The 16,594-nt window shown below is 50.0% G+C and overlaps 1 protein-coding gene across 1 annotated transcript in view; it reads left to right on the top strand.

Annotated features, from left to right (window-relative positions):
* The window catches only part of IQGAP3 (IQ motif containing GTPase activating protein 3), a 42,847-nt gene that overhangs the window by 17,843 nt on the left and 8,410 nt on the right, over positions 1-16,594 (top strand). Inside the window, 17 exon segments of the mRNA XM_079105026.1 lie at positions 1,030-1,120; positions 1,965-2,132; positions 2,223-2,362; positions 2,468-2,638; positions 6,160-6,243; positions 6,388-6,459; positions 6,560-6,629; positions 8,830-9,038; positions 10,485-10,517; positions 10,519-10,638; positions 10,875-11,038; positions 11,827-12,051; positions 12,901-13,041; positions 15,113-15,197; positions 15,590-15,822; positions 16,187-16,319; positions 16,450-16,552. Coding sequence (XP_078961152.1) covers positions 1,030-1,120; positions 1,965-2,132; positions 2,223-2,362; positions 2,468-2,638; positions 6,160-6,243; positions 6,388-6,459; positions 6,560-6,629; positions 8,830-9,038; positions 10,485-10,517; positions 10,519-10,638; positions 10,875-11,038; positions 11,827-12,051; positions 12,901-13,041; positions 15,113-15,197; positions 15,590-15,822; positions 16,187-16,319; positions 16,450-16,552 — 2,242 coding nt within the window.

The following is a 16,594-nucleotide window of genomic DNA, read 5'->3' as shown; positions in this document are numbered from 1 at the left end:
AAGTTTGTTACTTATGAGGAGAGTTGGGAGGGAGCAGACTCTAAGGTTGGGTGTCAGACTGACCCTGTCACAGGCACAGGCTGTGTTGTCTTGTGGTCTCTAATCTTCCTTCTACATTGTGGGATTTGTGGGATTGAGGAGTGTGGAGCAAGAACAAAAAGGAGAAGGTGAAGGTTAGGGCCATAATCAGCCTAAGGTGTGAATTCAGGCTTTGAGAAGTGGGGAGTGGGGCTGGTAGGTGGAGACTCCAGGGTGGGCTGTCCCTGGATGTAACTGAGACACAAGGGCAGAGAATGGAGCTGCTGAGAAAGTGGTAGATACTGAGATGTTGGGTGCAGTGGTGCACACCTGTAATCCTAGCTACTCAGGAGGTGGAAGCAGAAGGATCACAAATTCAAGACCAGCCTGAGCAACTTAGCATGACCTTGGCTCAAAATACAAAGGGTTGAAAATGTAGCTCAGTGGTAGAGCTCCCGTGAGTTCAGTCCCTAGTACTGAGGGGGAAAAAACCGCAGATATTAAGGGTATGAGAAGATAGGTAGCTAGAGCCTCATGGACAAGCAGAGTCAATGCTTGGGACAGCCTGGATAGAAAAAGAACTTTCTGAAGCTGGGCATGGTGGTGCATGCCTGTAATCCTGGTGGCTTGGGAAGCTGAGACAGGAGGATCACAGGTTCAAAACCAGCCTCAGCAATTTAGCAAGGCTGTAAGCAAACTAGTGAGAGACCCTGCCTCAAAATAAAAAACAAAAAGGGCTGCCAATGTGGCTCAGTGGTTAAGCACCCCTGGGTTCAGTCCCTAGTACAAAAAAAAAAAAAAAAAATTAAAGGAAGAAGAAAAAAAGCCTTCTGTGCCTGGGTGCCTGGTGGCAATCCAAGAGAGCCACAGGCCACGCCTATGCAGGAAAGAAGAGAATGTGTGACTCCCAATGTCTACCTGCCAATTTGATTTTCTGGGCTACTTTGTCTGAGAAACCTGGGGAGATCAGCCTTGGGTCTTGTCTTTTTTTTGTCCCTCCCAATTTTCCAGGTGACAGGGGATCCTGGAGCTGTGCTGTGGCTGGAGGAGATCCGCCAGGGAGTGGTCAGAGCCAACCAGGACACAAGCACTGCTCAGAGAAGTAAAAGGGCTGGGTGGGCACTGGGTGGGCAGAGGAGGAGACACGGACTCAACACATCCCAGATAGGCAGCCCCCAGCCCCTGCAGCCGCCTCTCCCTGCAACCTCTGAGAAGAGGCAGGCCAGAATCAGAACGGGAGACTTTCTGCCTGGACCATAGGGTGGATTTCCTGGCAAACATCAGGGCAGGAAATTCTTAGGAATGGAGAGCCTAGGTCCACTGCTGCTTCCTTCTATGCCTTCCCATGGGTGCTTTCCCTGCAATATGAGCCTGTGAGATCATGTGGTGGCCAAAAACCCATCCCATCTCTGCTGGTAGGTTGAATTTGCTTCCAACATTGAGCTCTGGCCTGGCTAGAGAATATTTAGTCTTGGGTAGGAGAAGGGTTGGCTGGAGTTGGAGGGAAATAGGCAGGATCGGTGCAAGCAGCCCCTTGTATGCTGGTGCCGGTGCTGAGGGTGCCAGTTCGAGACTGGAGGGCAGGTGCACATTAGCCTTCCCCACTTCTTGCACTCTCGTCTAAGAAATTGTCCCAGAGTTCTTTGCCCATATCCTGCCTTTGACCTTTGGAATGAGCCACCTTTGCTTTCACTGAGCCCCTGCCTGCCTAGCCCCAGCCTGCTTCCCTTAGAAACCTTCCATGCTGCCACCTCTTCCTTCAAGTACAGCTGTTTGCTACTGCTCTTCATGTATGTCTGTCCATCTTGGGATGTTCTCCATCTCCTTTGTCAGATAGGGTGATCTTGTGTCCTTCTCTTTTGAATTCTGCCCCACTGGATAGGACAGGGCCCATGGGAGGGACTTAGAGGGAAGGACTGACTGCTCTCTCCTGGTGCCTCCGTCAGTGGCCCTTGGTGTGGCTGCCATCAATCAGGCCATCAAGGAGGGCAAGGCAGCCCAGACAGAACGGGTATTGAGCAACCCCGCTGTGGCCCTCCGAGGGGTAGTTCCTGACTGTGCTGATGGCTACCAGCGGGCCCTGGAAGGTGCTGTGGCAAAGAAACGGTGTCCAGGTAATGGCCCCACCTGACCCTGACTTGTCTGCTTACCTCAGCCAACTCTGGCCTTCTCAAACCTTCTTTGCTTATTTGGTTTCTGCTCAGGGGACACAGCTTTCTGGGTTCAACATGACATGAGGGATGGCACTGTCTACTATTTCCATCTGAAGACCTTCCAGGGGACCTGGGAGAAACCCCCCAACTGCCATCTTAACACCTCCCACCTGACTCGTGAAGAGATCCAGGTTGGCAGGGGACCCTACCAGGACAAGGATCATGGATGGGGTTACCTGACAGGAGAGGCTTCTACCCATCAAAGGACCACAGGCTCTCTCTCCCTGCCTCCACAGTCAGCCATCACCAAAGTCACTGCTGCCCATGACCGCCAGCAGCTCTGGAAGGCCAATGTCGGCTTCATCATCCAGTTCCAGGCCCGCCTCCGTGGCTTCCTGGTCCGCCAGAAGTTTGCTGAGCATTCACACTTTCTAAGGACCTGGGTTCCAGCAGTCATCAAGATCCAGGTGGCATCTCAGGCTTTCTAAGTGTTTTGGGCCCAGGCTTACATGAATCTCCTTTCTCTTGGCTGAGGGGGGTTGGGATGATCCTTGGGCTGCAGATAGTAGTGGTGGAGCTTGGAATCTGGGGACAGGCAACCGAGGTTTGAAGTCCAGCTCTACCCCTATTAACTGTGTGACCTTGAAAGTTACTCTCTCTGCCTGTTTACTCCTCAGAAAAATAAGAGATAATGGCAAGGTTGTTACAAGAGTTCAGTGAGGTAATATTTAGTGTTATAAGCAGTGCCTGGCAAGCAGGTAAGAATATGATGTAAGCTCTAGTTATTAGCTTCATCGTCACTGTCCAGAGAATTAAGAGGTGCTTTTTAGCCTTCCCAAAGGAAGAATAAAATAAGATTTAGTCCAACACCAGGACGACATCCTCACAAGAAAAGGAGGTGTGAGGAGGTGCTAGTGGCTAAACAGAAAAGGGTGAACTGTGCCTTGGGGAGAGGAGAGTCTTCTACCTTTCTTCTGAAGCCAGCCAGCCCTTCTGTTTCATTCCTCCAGCCTGTGGGTGGTCCAGTGTGGTCTCTGAGGCTGGCCCTCATGTAACTGGGATGTAAGGCCAGCTGGGAATATAGCCAGGGGCACTGTGCAAGCTGAGAATGATGGGAGAGCTTCCCAGGCAGGTATAGTCTGGAGGACCTTGTGGAGATGTTAGCTGTGTAAAGATGCTTTCTCTAATAAGTGCCTCTGAATGCCCAGGATCTGCACAAGGCAAGCATCAGAGATGGGTTTGAGACCCTCAGGTGAGTGTTCACATCTCTCCCCTCACAGGAATTGCAGGTGATGTTAAATGTTGTAATAGTAGGGATACAAAGACAATACCAGAGAATGCCAAGGGAGACAGATGTGTAGACTGAGACTGGCAGATGGCCCTTGATTATGACCTAGGGCCTGCAGGGTAGTAATTGAGAACTCAGGCTTTGAAGTCAGAGGCTGGAGTTTGCCTCCTGGACCTTCCACTTCCAGGCCAGATGACCCTGTGCACCTTACCTGCACCTTTCTGGCATTCGGTTTTCTCATTCATAATGATGGTACTCACCTCCTATGTTGATTGTGAGGAGTAAGTAGGAAAATTACATGTAACGCTCAGTGTGCTCCATTAGTAGTCGCCATTATGAGATGTTGCGAGTAGGGCATTGATCCCAGAACTCAATACGGGGCTTTTATAATCTGCAGATAGTGGTCTGGGGATCTAGCTCAGTTGGTAGAGCGCTTGCCTCACAAGTACAAGGCCCTGGGTTCAATCCCCAGCACCACAAAAAAAAAAAAAAAAAAAAAAATTTGCACATAGTGTTCTGAATCATGGGGACTCCCCTCCTGAGCCTAGACTGGAATTTCATACTAAGGAGATGAAAAACCACACCACAGTGGGAGAGGAGATGGTGTTTGTGTGTTTGTGTGTGTGGCAGTGTGTGGGGGGACATCTGTCACTCATTCTAGAAATGTGTGGTTCCTGGGTCAGAGAGGTAGCTGGGACCCTCAGGCTACCTGCCCTCCAGCCTCGAAAATGAGGCTGACTGGGCATGCTGAGACTTTTAATCTTTCCTGAAACTTCCTATCCAGCTGGAACCCCAACCAGGGTTCCAAATTCTGACTAATCCAGATTAGGAGGCTATTGTTTTTTTGTATATTGTTGGTTGTTTTGTGATACTGGGAATCCAAGGGTCCTGGCATATGAGAAGCAAGTTCTCTGCTACTGAGTTTTGCCCCAGCCAGGAGGCATATTTTTAAGGAAGAGCTTTGTGGAAGCTGGATAGGGGCTGAGCAGAGAGAAAACCCCTTTGATGCCAAGTATGGTGGCTCACACCTGCAATCCCAGCAACTTGGGAGACTGAAGCAGAAAGATCGCAAGTTCGAGGCCAGCCTTGGCAATTTAGTGAGATACCGTCTCCAAATTAAAAAAAAAAAAAAAAAATGCCAGTTGCGGTGGCACACACCTATAATCCCAATGACTCAGGAGGCTAAGGCAGGAGGATTGCAAGTTCAAGATGAGCCTCAGCAACTTAGCAAGACCCTGTCTCAAATAAAAAATAAAAAGGGGTTGGGGGTGTAGCTCCATGGTTAAGTACCCTGAGTTCAATTTTTAGTACCAAAAAAAAAAAAAAAAGGTGAGAAGACCCCTTTGCCGTTCCCTACAGTGCTTTCTAGTGGGTACATCAAGCAGTAGCTGAAGTGGGAGGGAAAGGAGTACAGAGGGCAGGCATCAGTTTCCTGGCCTCTAGGCTCCAGTGTGGACAGCTGGTGTATGGGCCAAGTGCCTCTTTTATATCCTAGCTTAACAGAGGGTCTGTGTAAGCCTGAAGGAGAAACCTAGCCAGAAGTGGCTTTTGGCAGGCTGGGAAGACAACTGGGTGAAGGGATGCTCTTAAATCCTACCCAACCACAGCAGTATCAGTAATAGAGGACCACCCAGGGCTTGCACACTGGGAAACGCTTGGCAGTGGCCCTACATGGGAAGGATTTCAGTGAGTGGAGGTAGAGCTGGGGATAAGGGTGGACACAAACAAAAGGTTTAAGGCCAGAACATCATAAGGCATGTTTAAAACAAAGTCAATTGTCTGATGAGGCTGGCATCTGCAAGATGGTAGAAGACCAGTAGAAAGTCAGATAGGGAGTGTGGGCCAGAGGGTCGAGAACTTCTGTCCGAAGTACTGCCCAAGGGGTTACTTTAGAAAGATTAATCTCACACAAGCCTAGGGTGAAAGGGAAGAGCTCCTCAGAAAGACTGAAACAGAGGAGCTGTGAGGTTTGCATTTGAGAGAAGAGACGGGGCATGATTTAGGGAGGAGTTGGTCAGGTGGACCCTTTGCAGCAGACCAGCCCTTGGAGAAGCCAACAGAATGACAGCTATTCAGAAACCTTGACAGGAAGATTTGCTGAGCGCTGGGGTCAATTGCTGGATGGTGTCATTATAGAGAAAAGTGTGACTTATCCGAACAATAGGAACCTGCTGCCCAGGTGGCCCCTGGTGGAGCTGGGCACATGGCTCTGCCTGTACACTCTTCCCATCCGCAGCCGCATGCTGCTCCAGAATGCTCTACCCACTTTCTGTGCATGTGAGGGAGGTGGAGTGTGTGATAGGGTGTGGGAGGCCTGCATATGGGTGTCTTGAGTGTATTTTGGGGGGATATGGTATATGCTTGGGTGAAGTTGGTGAGTAGGTGTATGCTCTATTAATATCTCTTAGGCCTGTTTCTTACAGTTGAGTTTCCATGAGGGGGTGTTAATTTGGGGGGGGGTGGTGTCTGTGTATCTGTGTCTGTTCTCTCAGGCCAGGGAGTGTGACAGGGGACATGGTTGGCTACATGTAGCCATTCAGTCTTCCCCATAAAGTTGGAAGTTCTTTGAGAACAGGACCAGTTTCCCCTCCTCACTTTCTCCCACCTTCTCTGCGAACCCTAGGACAAGGCTATTCCTGCAGGTCTCTTGAGCCAAAGGAGACCTGCTATGGTTACCTTTTTTTCTCTCCTGCTCTGCAGGCTCATTGGCGGGGTTATAGACAGCGCAAAATTTACCTGGAACAGTTGCAGTACTTTAAAGCAAACCTGGATGCCATAATCAAGGTAGCTATAGTGATTTTGGTGGGTTTCTATATTTTAAGGGCCCCTCTGAGAACAGCAACCTTATGACTGCTGGAGTTGGCCGAATTGGCCTGGGTCTGTGGGTGGGTCCCCAGCCTTGAGCTCTGAGTCAGTGTCTCCTCCCAGATCCAGGCCTGGGCCCGGATGTGTGCAGCTCGAAGGCAGTACCTGAGGCGCCTGCGCTACTTCCAGAAGAATGTGAGTGTCACTCTACTCCCCTGGCCCTATGTCCAACCTTTGCCCATGAGACCAGAGCAAGGACAGCCAGCCACCTTGTTGCCATCTGTGTTCATGGCAGGTTGACTCCGTTGTGAAGATCCAGGCATTTTTCCGAGCCAGGAAAGCCCGGGATGACTACAGGATGTTAGGTGAGCTGCCTAGCCTACCCTTTCCCCATCTGATGAGGAGACAGGATCCCCAGAACCAGAAAGGTCTAGGTGGTCCCTCTTGGGGATGCACAGTAGGTAAGGGACAGGCATTCACAAATTGCCTGTGCTGGAGTGTGGAGCAGGGGTGGTGACATAGTAACAGATAGCCTGTCACAGGCAAAGGGCCTCTCACCAGTTCTCTGCACCCGGCTTATCTACCTTTGCTTCAGAAGACCAAAAAGACAAAAGATCTTTCTCCTCTCCCTAGGGTTCCAACCTTCTCCAACTTTGTCCCCTTGTCTGCTGGCCCCTGACTCTTGCACCACCTCACCTTTGTGGTCCAGCACACACAAGGCCTTGGCAGGGCAGGCAGTGTTTCTACCATGCAGGGGAACTTGAAAAGCACTGGAGGGGGCGCCATCTTCCTGTCCCTTATTTAACAAGAACTCCCTTCTAGGCTGCTCTTGGCTCCTGTCCCTCAAATCCAGAAACCTAACCTTGAGGGTCCCTTTCTTTTTTTCTTTTCTTTTTTTGTAAGGGTAAATGTTACTTTTATTTAAATCTGAGGCAGCTGAATTAAGTATTCTTGATTTAGTGATTCCTTTAAGAAACACTTGTTTTAAATAACACTTTCCAACTTTTTTGGGGGGTGGTGGGGAGGGGTGGGAACCGGGGATTGAACTCAGGGCCATTCAACCACCGAGCCACATCCTCAGCCCTATTTTGTATTTTATTTAGAGACAGGGTCTCACTGAGTTGCTTAGCACCTTGCCATTGCTGAGGCTGGCTTCGAACTTGCGATCCTCCTGCCTCAGCCTCCCACTGGGATTACAGGCGTGCGCCACCGCACCTGGTTGAGGGTCCCTTTCTTTTCTGTGGAATTGACTAGTGTCCATCTCCATGTTTGCCTCTAGCCCCTGGGTTCCTGAAGCCCCCTTCCTTTCTGGGCTGGAGGTTACTGTACTCTTGGGCTTCAGGTTAAATGTACTGATCCCCAGTCACCTACTTCACTCCTCAGTTCTTCCCCCGTCCTTCCCCTTCTCCAGCCAAGGACCTCAGGGCATCTTTCAGGGCAGCCAAGTTCCTCCCCTTCCCACCTCTCCCCAGCCTGACCCTTTTTATCTTCTCTCTTGCTGTTGCACTAATGTAAGACCGTCCTTTATCTTTTCAGCTCATGATTTTTCTAGAAAAACTTGTTCTTCCCAGTCCTGTTTCCTAACTTCATCAGCCCCCCAGACTCTCCCCAGAGCTCTGTCACTTACTCATTGTGTGACCCAGGCAAGTTTCCCAACCTCTTTACAAAGTTGGAGATTATGGTACCCATCTCATAGGGTCATCACTAAGATGGATAGTTATAGTGTCTGGACCTTACAGAATTATTTTAAAACACTTAGAACAGCCAGGCATGGTGGTACATGCCTGTAATTGGGAGGCTGAGGCAGGAGAATCACAAGTTCAAAACCAGCCTTAGCAACTAAGCGAGACCCTAAGCAACTCGGTGAGACCCTGCCTCTAATAAAATATAAAGGGCTGGGGATGTAGCTCAGTGGTTAAGTGCCCCTGAGTGTCCCTCCTAAAAATACCCAAAAAACACTTAGCACAGCGTCCATCCTATAGTGAATATTATATGTGTTGGTTTTGATGGCTCAGAGGCTGCTGCTACTTCTTCCTCTTCTTTTGCTCCTCCTTTCCTTCTTTTCTCTCAAATACCAAATCATTATCTTTCTCTGACCTCCCCATATTATGAAACCTGTCGACCACCCCATCGCCCTGGGCTCCCCCGCCATGCATGGACACTCCTGACAAGAGCATTGTGCCAAGCTGGCAGGGCTGAGAGGAGGCTGATGGTGAGAGGAGAAGCAAGCTGACCCAGTAGGACAGCGGAGTGGACAGAGAGGAGCAGGGAGGCCTCCAAGGAAACCCAGAGGGAGCTGGGCTCTGGGTCTGGTACGGCAGGTCACCTAGAGAGTAGGGGGCACATCAGGGGCAGAAGAACAGCTCCATTTCAACCCCGATTATAAGACAAGGAGCGCGGGGACAGGCCTGGCTGGGAGGTTATAAGAAGGTCCAGTTAGAGCAGGTCTGAGGTTGAGGACCTATTGGCCTCAAGCAGTGGTCAACAGAGGGGCCTGAGGGTGGGCAAATTCTGGAGTAGAGGGCTGGAAGAGGCCTAATCTGATGGCTCTTCCCTTCCTGACAGTGCACGCAGCCCACCCTCCCCTCAGTGTGGTGCGCAGGTTTGCCCACCTCCTGAACCAAAGCCAGCAGGACTTCTCAGCTGAGGCCGAGCTACTGAAGCTCCAGGAAGAGGTGGTCCGGAAGATTCGCTCCAATCAGCAGCTGGAGCAGGACCTCAACCTCATGGACATCAAGATTGGCCTGCTGGTGAAGAACCGGATCACCCTGCAGGTGAGGGGCCTACAGGCCAAACCCACCACCACCAAATCCAGCTGCCTCTGAGAGGTCATGTTGGCCATTCATTCTCTGGTTGCTAATGAAATCTTTTTTTTGCGGTGCTGGGGATTGAACCCAGGGCCTTATGCATGCAAAGCAAGCACTCTACCAATTGAGCAATATCCCCCGCCCTTGAAATCTTTTTAAAATGTGTGGATTTTAAATGTGTAAATCACCTAGCTTGGGTCCTTATTCCAGTGGCCTTCTGACCTTTCAGTGAGCTGTTGGCTGGGGATATGGGCAATATGGTAGAAAGAACCAGGAGGCAGAATTGGAATGCCTGGCTCTGCTGACTGCTAGTGATAGAGCTGTGGGGTTTCCTTTAACCTCTAAACCTGTTCCTTATTTAGGAAACTGAAATAATTAGTGTTTACCAGCCCCGCCCCCAGGCCAAATGTAGAGGTAGATATGGAAGCTCCTTAAATTATAAATGACATACAAACACACAGTGAGAAGATGGTAGTGATATTGTGATATCACCCTCAAATTTGTATAGTAATCTAATAAGAAATAATAGCAAGCAGGGCATAGTGGCACACACTTGTAATCCCAACCACTCGGGAAGCTGTGGCAGGAGCCACTAAGTTTGAGGCCAGCCTGGGCAAAAAAGGGAACCAGGCGAGGTGGTGCACATCTATAATCCCAGAGGCTCAGGAGGCTGAGGCAGGAGGTTCTCAAGTTCCAAGCCATCCTCAGCAACTTAGTGAGGCCCTAAGCAACTTATTGGGGCCCTGTCTCTAAATAAAACATAAAAAGGGTTGAGGATGTGGCTTGGTGGTTGAGAGCCCCTGGGTTCAATCCCTGGTGCCAAAAAATAATAAATAGATAGATAGATAGATAGATAGATAGATAGATAGGACTGGGTTGTAGCTCAGTGGTGGAGTGCTTGCCTACCATATGTGAGGCATTGGGTTCTATTCTCAGCACTGCATATAAATAAATAAAAAAGGTCCATCAACAACTAAAAAAATATTTTTAAATAATAAATAAAATAAAGGTATTGTGTCCAACTACAACTAAACAAAAAAATTTAAGTAAACAAATATAAATAAATAAGGGCTGGAAATGTAGTTCAGTGGTAAAGTGTCCCTGGGTTCAATCCCCAGTCCGGGGGGCGGGGGGGGGGTGGCGGATAACAAAACACAAGTAGACACAATGCCTCCAGCCTGGCAACCCAGTCCCCTTTGGGGACTCACTCCTGTGAAAGCAGAGGTGCCAGATGGAGTCTCAGGGCAGTGGGAGGGGCCCTCCCTCGCCCCAGAACCGCTGATCTTTCCTGGCTCATGTTTATTCCCTGAACAGCAGAAAGCCCTGGCTCTTCCAGGCGCTGATTCTAGACCATATGTTCCATGCTTGGTGCTGGCCTGGGCTGGTTATATTGCCTCTCTCCTGTGCCTGCAGGAAGTGGTCTCCCACTGCATAGAGCTGACCAAGGAAGAATAAGGAGCAGCTGTCAGATATGATGGTTCTGGACAAGCAGAAGGGATTAAAGTCGCTGAGCAAAGAGAAACGGCAGAAACTAGAAGCTTACCAGCACCTCTTCTACCTGCTCCAGGTGAGCAGAGGACTTTGGAAGGAGAAGTCTCTACTATCCCCTGAGGGCCCAAGACCTTTCTGTGCCTTTTCCCCCTTGCAAGGTGTCCTTTCCCATAATCCTAATGCCCCATCCCCAGGGGAAGTGATTCTTGTCTCTTCCACGGTTTAGAATGTTTCCATTTCCCTGAGAAGGTGTGACTGCTTTCTCCAGGAGTTTCCATTATCAGCCCTTCCTGTCTCCCTGATTGTTTGCAGACTCAACCCATCTACCTGGCCAAGCTGATCTTTCAAATGCCACAGAATAGAACCACCAGGTTCATGGAGGCAGTGATTTTCAGTTTGTACAATTATGCCTCCAACCGCCGGGAGGCCTACCTGCTGCTCCAGCTGTTCAAGACCGCCCTGCAGGAGGAAATTGAGTGGGTTCTTCAGATGCAGAGGAGGGGAGAGGGTGGGCTGAGATGCCCCTGGGAGTCCCTCACAAGGTGATGGCTTAGTTGGGCACAGTGGCACACACCTGTAATCCCAGTGGCTCAGGAAACAGGCAGGAGGATCACAAGTTCAAAGCCAGCCTCAACAATTTAGCAAGGCCCCAAGCAACTCAAGGAGACCCTGTCTCTAAAAAAGGGCTGGGGATGTGGCTCAGTGGTTGAGAGCCCCTGGGTTCAATCCCAGTAGCGACTCCCCTGCCACCCCAAAAAAAAAAAAAACCAAGGTGATGACTTGTTGAGGTGTAGGGTAGATTGGTAACAGAAGACCATTCTTCTCTGCCTCCATGGAGAGACTAAGACATTTCTGGGATAGCCCAGTGGGAGGACATGGGCTGACATATTAGCAGAAAGGTTGAAACAGAGATAGCAGGACATTCCTTAAGATGATGAGGACACAATTTGGGCATGGTGGTGCATGCCTGTAACCCCAGTGACACAGGAGGCTGAGGTAGGAAGATTGCGAGTTTGAGACAGCCTCAGTAACTTAGCGAGACCCTATCTGGAAATGAAAAATAAAAAGGGCTGGGAATGTAACTCATGTAGCTCAGTGGTAAAGTACCCCTGGGTTTAATCCCCAGTACCAAAAAAAAAAAAAAAAAAAAAAAAAAAAAGACAGGGACACCAGAGCAGACTTCAAAGAACCAAAATCTTAAAAGGAAAAACAACTGTTCTACACAGAAGCATGAGACCAGCTGCACTGATCTTTTGACCCACAGGTCAAAGGTGGAACAGCCCCAGGACATAGTGACAGGCAACCCAACAGTGGTGAGGTTGGTGGTAAGATTCTACCGTAATGAGCGGGGACAGAGCGCCCTGCGGGAGATCCTGGGCAAGGTTATCCAGGACGTGCTGGAGGACAAGGTGCTTAGTGTTCACACAGACCCTGTCCACATCTATAAGAGCTGGATCAACCAGACTGAGGCCCAGACAGGGCAGCGCAGGTAAGCGATGGCAGAGGGAGAGCTCTCTTTGATCAGCTTCAGCCCGAACCTCACTGGGGAAGCTTGGGTGTGTTTGAGGGTGACATAGGAATTGAATGAGCATGCTGATTTATGCAAATATGACACCACCCCTATAGGAGTATATAAGGTAGCCTTTCAGACCCACTCTGGTCATTAACAAGGAACTGATGTAAATGACTCCAGACCTGGTGGGCTTAACATCAAATGAGCACAGGTGAATATGCAAATAGCCTAATAGCTGTGTTAGGGCTTGCGCACCATAGGCCAGATTTGTTGGGAGTTGGGATGTAGACTTCTTGATAGGGGTACATAGATGAATACTCAGATTACAGATATATAGGCAAATGAGATCATGGGAGTCATAGGTAATCCTTATAGATTGGGGGCATTACTCAGGTTCTTAGGTGCTAGGGAAATGGAGCCACTGAGGAGATCTGGCAAGCCTGATGGCTGCCCTGGATGGAATGGGAGGCTTTAAGTGAGAGAAATTCAAGGCCCCAACTTTCCCTATTGTCCCAAGTGCCTAAGACTTTGATGGGGCCAGGTTCAGTGGCACACACCTATAATTCTAGTGACTTGGGAGGCTGAGGCAGGAGGATCACAAATTTAAGGCCAGCCTCAGCAACTTAGCAAGACCCTGTCTCACAATAAAAAGTAAAAAGAGCCGGGGATGTAGCTCAATGGTAAAGTGCCCTGAGTTTAATACTGACTTGCTAAGTTAAGGGCACCCAACCCTTAGTCAGTATGAAACCCTGTTGTTGGAAGAGAGTTTAGGGGAGAGAGGCAACAGGAGGGGGCTCCAGCTTTACCTTCTCTCTCTGCCCGCAGCCATCTCCCCTATGACGTCACCCCCGAGCAGGCCTTGAGCCACCCTGAAGTCCAGAGACGGCTGGACATCTCCCTGCGCAACCTCCTTGCCGTGACTGATAAGTTTCTTGTAGCCATCATTTCATCCGTGGACCAAATTCCGTAAGTATGACAGCCATGCTCTGGGCTAGGCACCAGATGTCAAGAGGGCCCAGCTGTCATGAGGAGAGCAGAACTGGATGATAATCCCAAAGGAAGGAAGGCAGAAAGGGAAGTGAGGCTAGAGGTGCTCAGAGCAGGCTAGGAGCCATGTGGTGGGTGCTTAAAGCTACTGCTAGGGTGGAATATAGCAGGCAGGTCTGGCCTATTAGGATATCACTGCAGCCAGAGCAGGGAACCTGCAATGATGACAGGGACATTATTGTCTGAGAGCAAATGGGGACAAAATGGAACTCTTTGATCTACAAAGTCAAACAGAAGGAATACTTCAAGATAGTAAAGCACCTTACAGTTCTTTCCCTTAAAATTTAGTCATTAAAAGCTTTTTGAAAAGCAACTGACTAGAGCTGGGTGTGGTGGCACACACCTGTAATCCCAGTGGCTCAGAGGCTAAGGCAGGAGAATCACAAGTTCAAAGCCAGCATCAGCAATTTAGCAAGACCCTAAGCAACTCAGCAAGATGCTTCTCTAAATAAAATATAAAAAATGGGCCAGGGATGTGGCTCAGTGGTTAAGTGACCCTGGATTCAATCCCTGGTACCAAAAAATGTAAAAATAAAAAAGTAAAGAAAGAAAGAAAAGTAACAACTAGGCATAGTAATGCACCCCTGTATCCTAGCCACTTAGGAGGCTGAGAAAGGAGGATCACAAATTTGAGGCCAGCCTGGGCAAGTTAGTGAGACCCAGTCTCAAAATAAAACAGCTGGGGATGTAGTTCAGTGATTAAGTGTGCTCCTGGATTCAATCCTCAGTACCACCAAAAAAAAAAAAAAAAAGAAAGAAAGAAAGAAAGAAACTGAATGAAAATGTTGACCCGGTATGCATCATATAGATCCATCACTCACCTTCTCCAGCATTCCTGGTGCTGCCTAGGGAAAAATGGGATGTTTGAGGAGGGACCCAGAGTTCATAATCTAGCCCCCAAACTGGAGAACTTGATTAAGGCTTTACAATTAAGAGACAGAAAACATTGTCCTAGGCCTAAGAAAAGGAAGTACAGAGTGAGTTGTAAATTTCAGTCTCAGGCATCCTAGAAGGTGGATATAGTTTTTAAATGAATTTAATTGACTTTGTAGGTAGCATGTCCATTATAGAAATATAATACCAAAGTCTAGGCCAGGCGCAGTGGTGAGCCCCTGAAATCCCAACAATTTGGAAAGCTGAGGCAGGATTGCAAGTTATGGCTATCCTGGGCAACTTAGCAAAACCCTACCTTAAAATAAAAAATAAAAAGGACTGGGACAAAGCTACATAGCTCAGGGTTAGAGTACCCCTGGGTTCAATTCCCAGTATCACAAAAAATAATAATAATAATGACAAAGTCTAGCACACTTGAATAGCACTGAACCATTGCATGTTACTTTCACAGATGTTGTACTTGATCCTTACAAAAACCCTGTGAGACAGAAAGGGCAAGGGTAATCATTCCCACTTTCCAGACCAGAGAACAGACCTACAAAGGAGAAGGAAAGAGCCTAACGTCTCTGGTTGTTGAGCAGCCAGGACTGGAGCTCCCACTCCCAGCTCACTGATCTCCTTGGCAGGCCCTGTCCCAGCCTAGACAGGCCTCTCGCCGCTGCTAAGATTGGTGACAAGATTGGCTGCCTCAGAGCCTCCGGGGTTGTCTTGGGAGTGTTGTGGTTATGAATGTCTGATACCCCAGGGGTAGGTTAAAGGTCCCTCCCGGGACCTGGGGAAAGGCAGGAGATATGCTGGCCTAGGGTATTCTGCAAAGGAGACTAGAGTCTCAAAGAAGAGACTCCAGCCAGGTTGGAGGCAGCCTTGAGAGCTTTAGTAGATGACCAGACCCTGACTCTGATATTGACACAGGGCAGGAGGAAGGGACAAGGCTCAGAGATGTTTGGAGGATGGCAGCAGGGGCCTGTCTGTGGAAGCGGAGGGACAGGGCTTGGGTTTAACTTTGGTGAGGCTGGGAAAGCAGAAGCAGCCAGGCAGTCGTGCCTAAGATAGAGAGATGGGCAGAACCACAGCAGACCTATTGCTTTTTCCCCAGGTATGGGATGCGGTATGTGGCCAAAGTTCTGAAGACAGCCCTGGCAGAGAAGTTCCCTGATGCCACGGAGAGTGAAGTCTATAAGGCAAGTGTTTCCTCCCCTCCCCCACCTCCTGAGCCCTGCCAGTGACTGTGTTCCCCAGAAGGACAAAAGGACAGAAAACCCTATGCTGTAAATATCTAAGGAGGAAAATATGCTCTGCCCTGTGAACCCAGCTTTGTCCATCAGCAAGGGTTCTCCTGGCAGGCAGAAAGGCGGCCGGGCATAGCTAACAGTGGACAGCCTTGGGCTTCTTCTTGGGAGATCTGGGTTCTAGTCCCAGCTCCTGCTCAGATTTGATGCATGACCTTGAGCAAATTGCCCACCTGGGTGTGTTGGCCCAGGTGGTCCTTTCCAGCTATGAGAGCTGGGAATATAGAGCCATAGCTGTGAAGGTAGCCTCTGGGCATTTCTGGGAAAGTGTCTTCTGCCCTCAGGTGGTGGGGAACCTGCTGTACTACCGCTTCCTGAACCCCGCTGTGGTGGCTCCTGACGCTTTTGACATCGTGGCTCTGGCAGCAGGCGGTGCCCTGGCCGCCCCCCAGCGCCATGCCTTGGGTGCCATAGCCCAGCTCCTGCAGCATGCCGCAGCTGGCAAGGCCTTCTCTGGGGAGAGCCGGCACCTGCGGGTCCTGAATGACTATCTGGAGGAGACACACCTCAAGTTCAGGTCTTGGGTCCTGGCATCTCCCTTCTCTCCGACCCTTTCCCTCCATTCTCACGGTTCATGTCCCACCTCTTCCCCTGGAATCCATGAGGAAGAAAGGCACAGAGGTGTGAGGCATGGTGAGCAGGCTGGGGGACAGGCTGTGGAAGGACTCCTCAGTGGAAAGGAGAGGACTATTAGAGGAGGTTGGTTTGTGTGGGACATTAGGACAGAAGTAAGGCAGGACAGAAATGGGGCAGGAGCTGAGACTGGAGAGTCAGAACTGGTTTGAGCAATCACTGGAGAGGGTCAGGGAAGGAATGAAGGGGACAGAACATGATGAGGGTGCCAGCCCTCCTCATCTCACTTGCCCTCCCTCTGGGGATAGGAAGTTCATCTGCAGAGCCTGCCAGGTGCCAGAGCCAGAGGAGCGGTTTGCGATGGATGAGTACTCGGACATGGTGGCTGTGGCCAAACCCATGGTGTACATCACAGTGGGGGAGCTGGTCAATACGCACAGGGTGAGGGGCCATGACTTAGAGGACACTGCCTGGGTGGGGAGGGGTTTGGAAGCCCATGATGGGGGCAGACTGGTCCCAGAAGGAAGGCCTTATTGGTCCCTGCGGCTCCTTTCCTTCCTCCATCCCGCAGCTGCTGCTGGAGCACCAGGACTGGATTGCTCCTGATCACCGGGACCCCCTGCACCAGCTCCTAGAGGACCTTGGGGAGCTGCCCACCATCCCTGACCTCATTGGTGCGTGCCCTCCTTGGCAGCTGGGACCTACAAAGGGAGAGA

Source organism: Sciurus vulgaris (genome assembly GCF_902686455.1).
Source record: "Sciurus vulgaris genome assembly, chromosome: 1".
Classification (NCBI taxonomy): Eukaryota; Metazoa; Chordata; class Mammalia; order Rodentia; family Sciuridae; genus Sciurus; species Sciurus vulgaris.
Note: the sequence above shows the minus strand (reverse complement) of the source record. Positions and strands in the feature narration are given on the sequence as shown.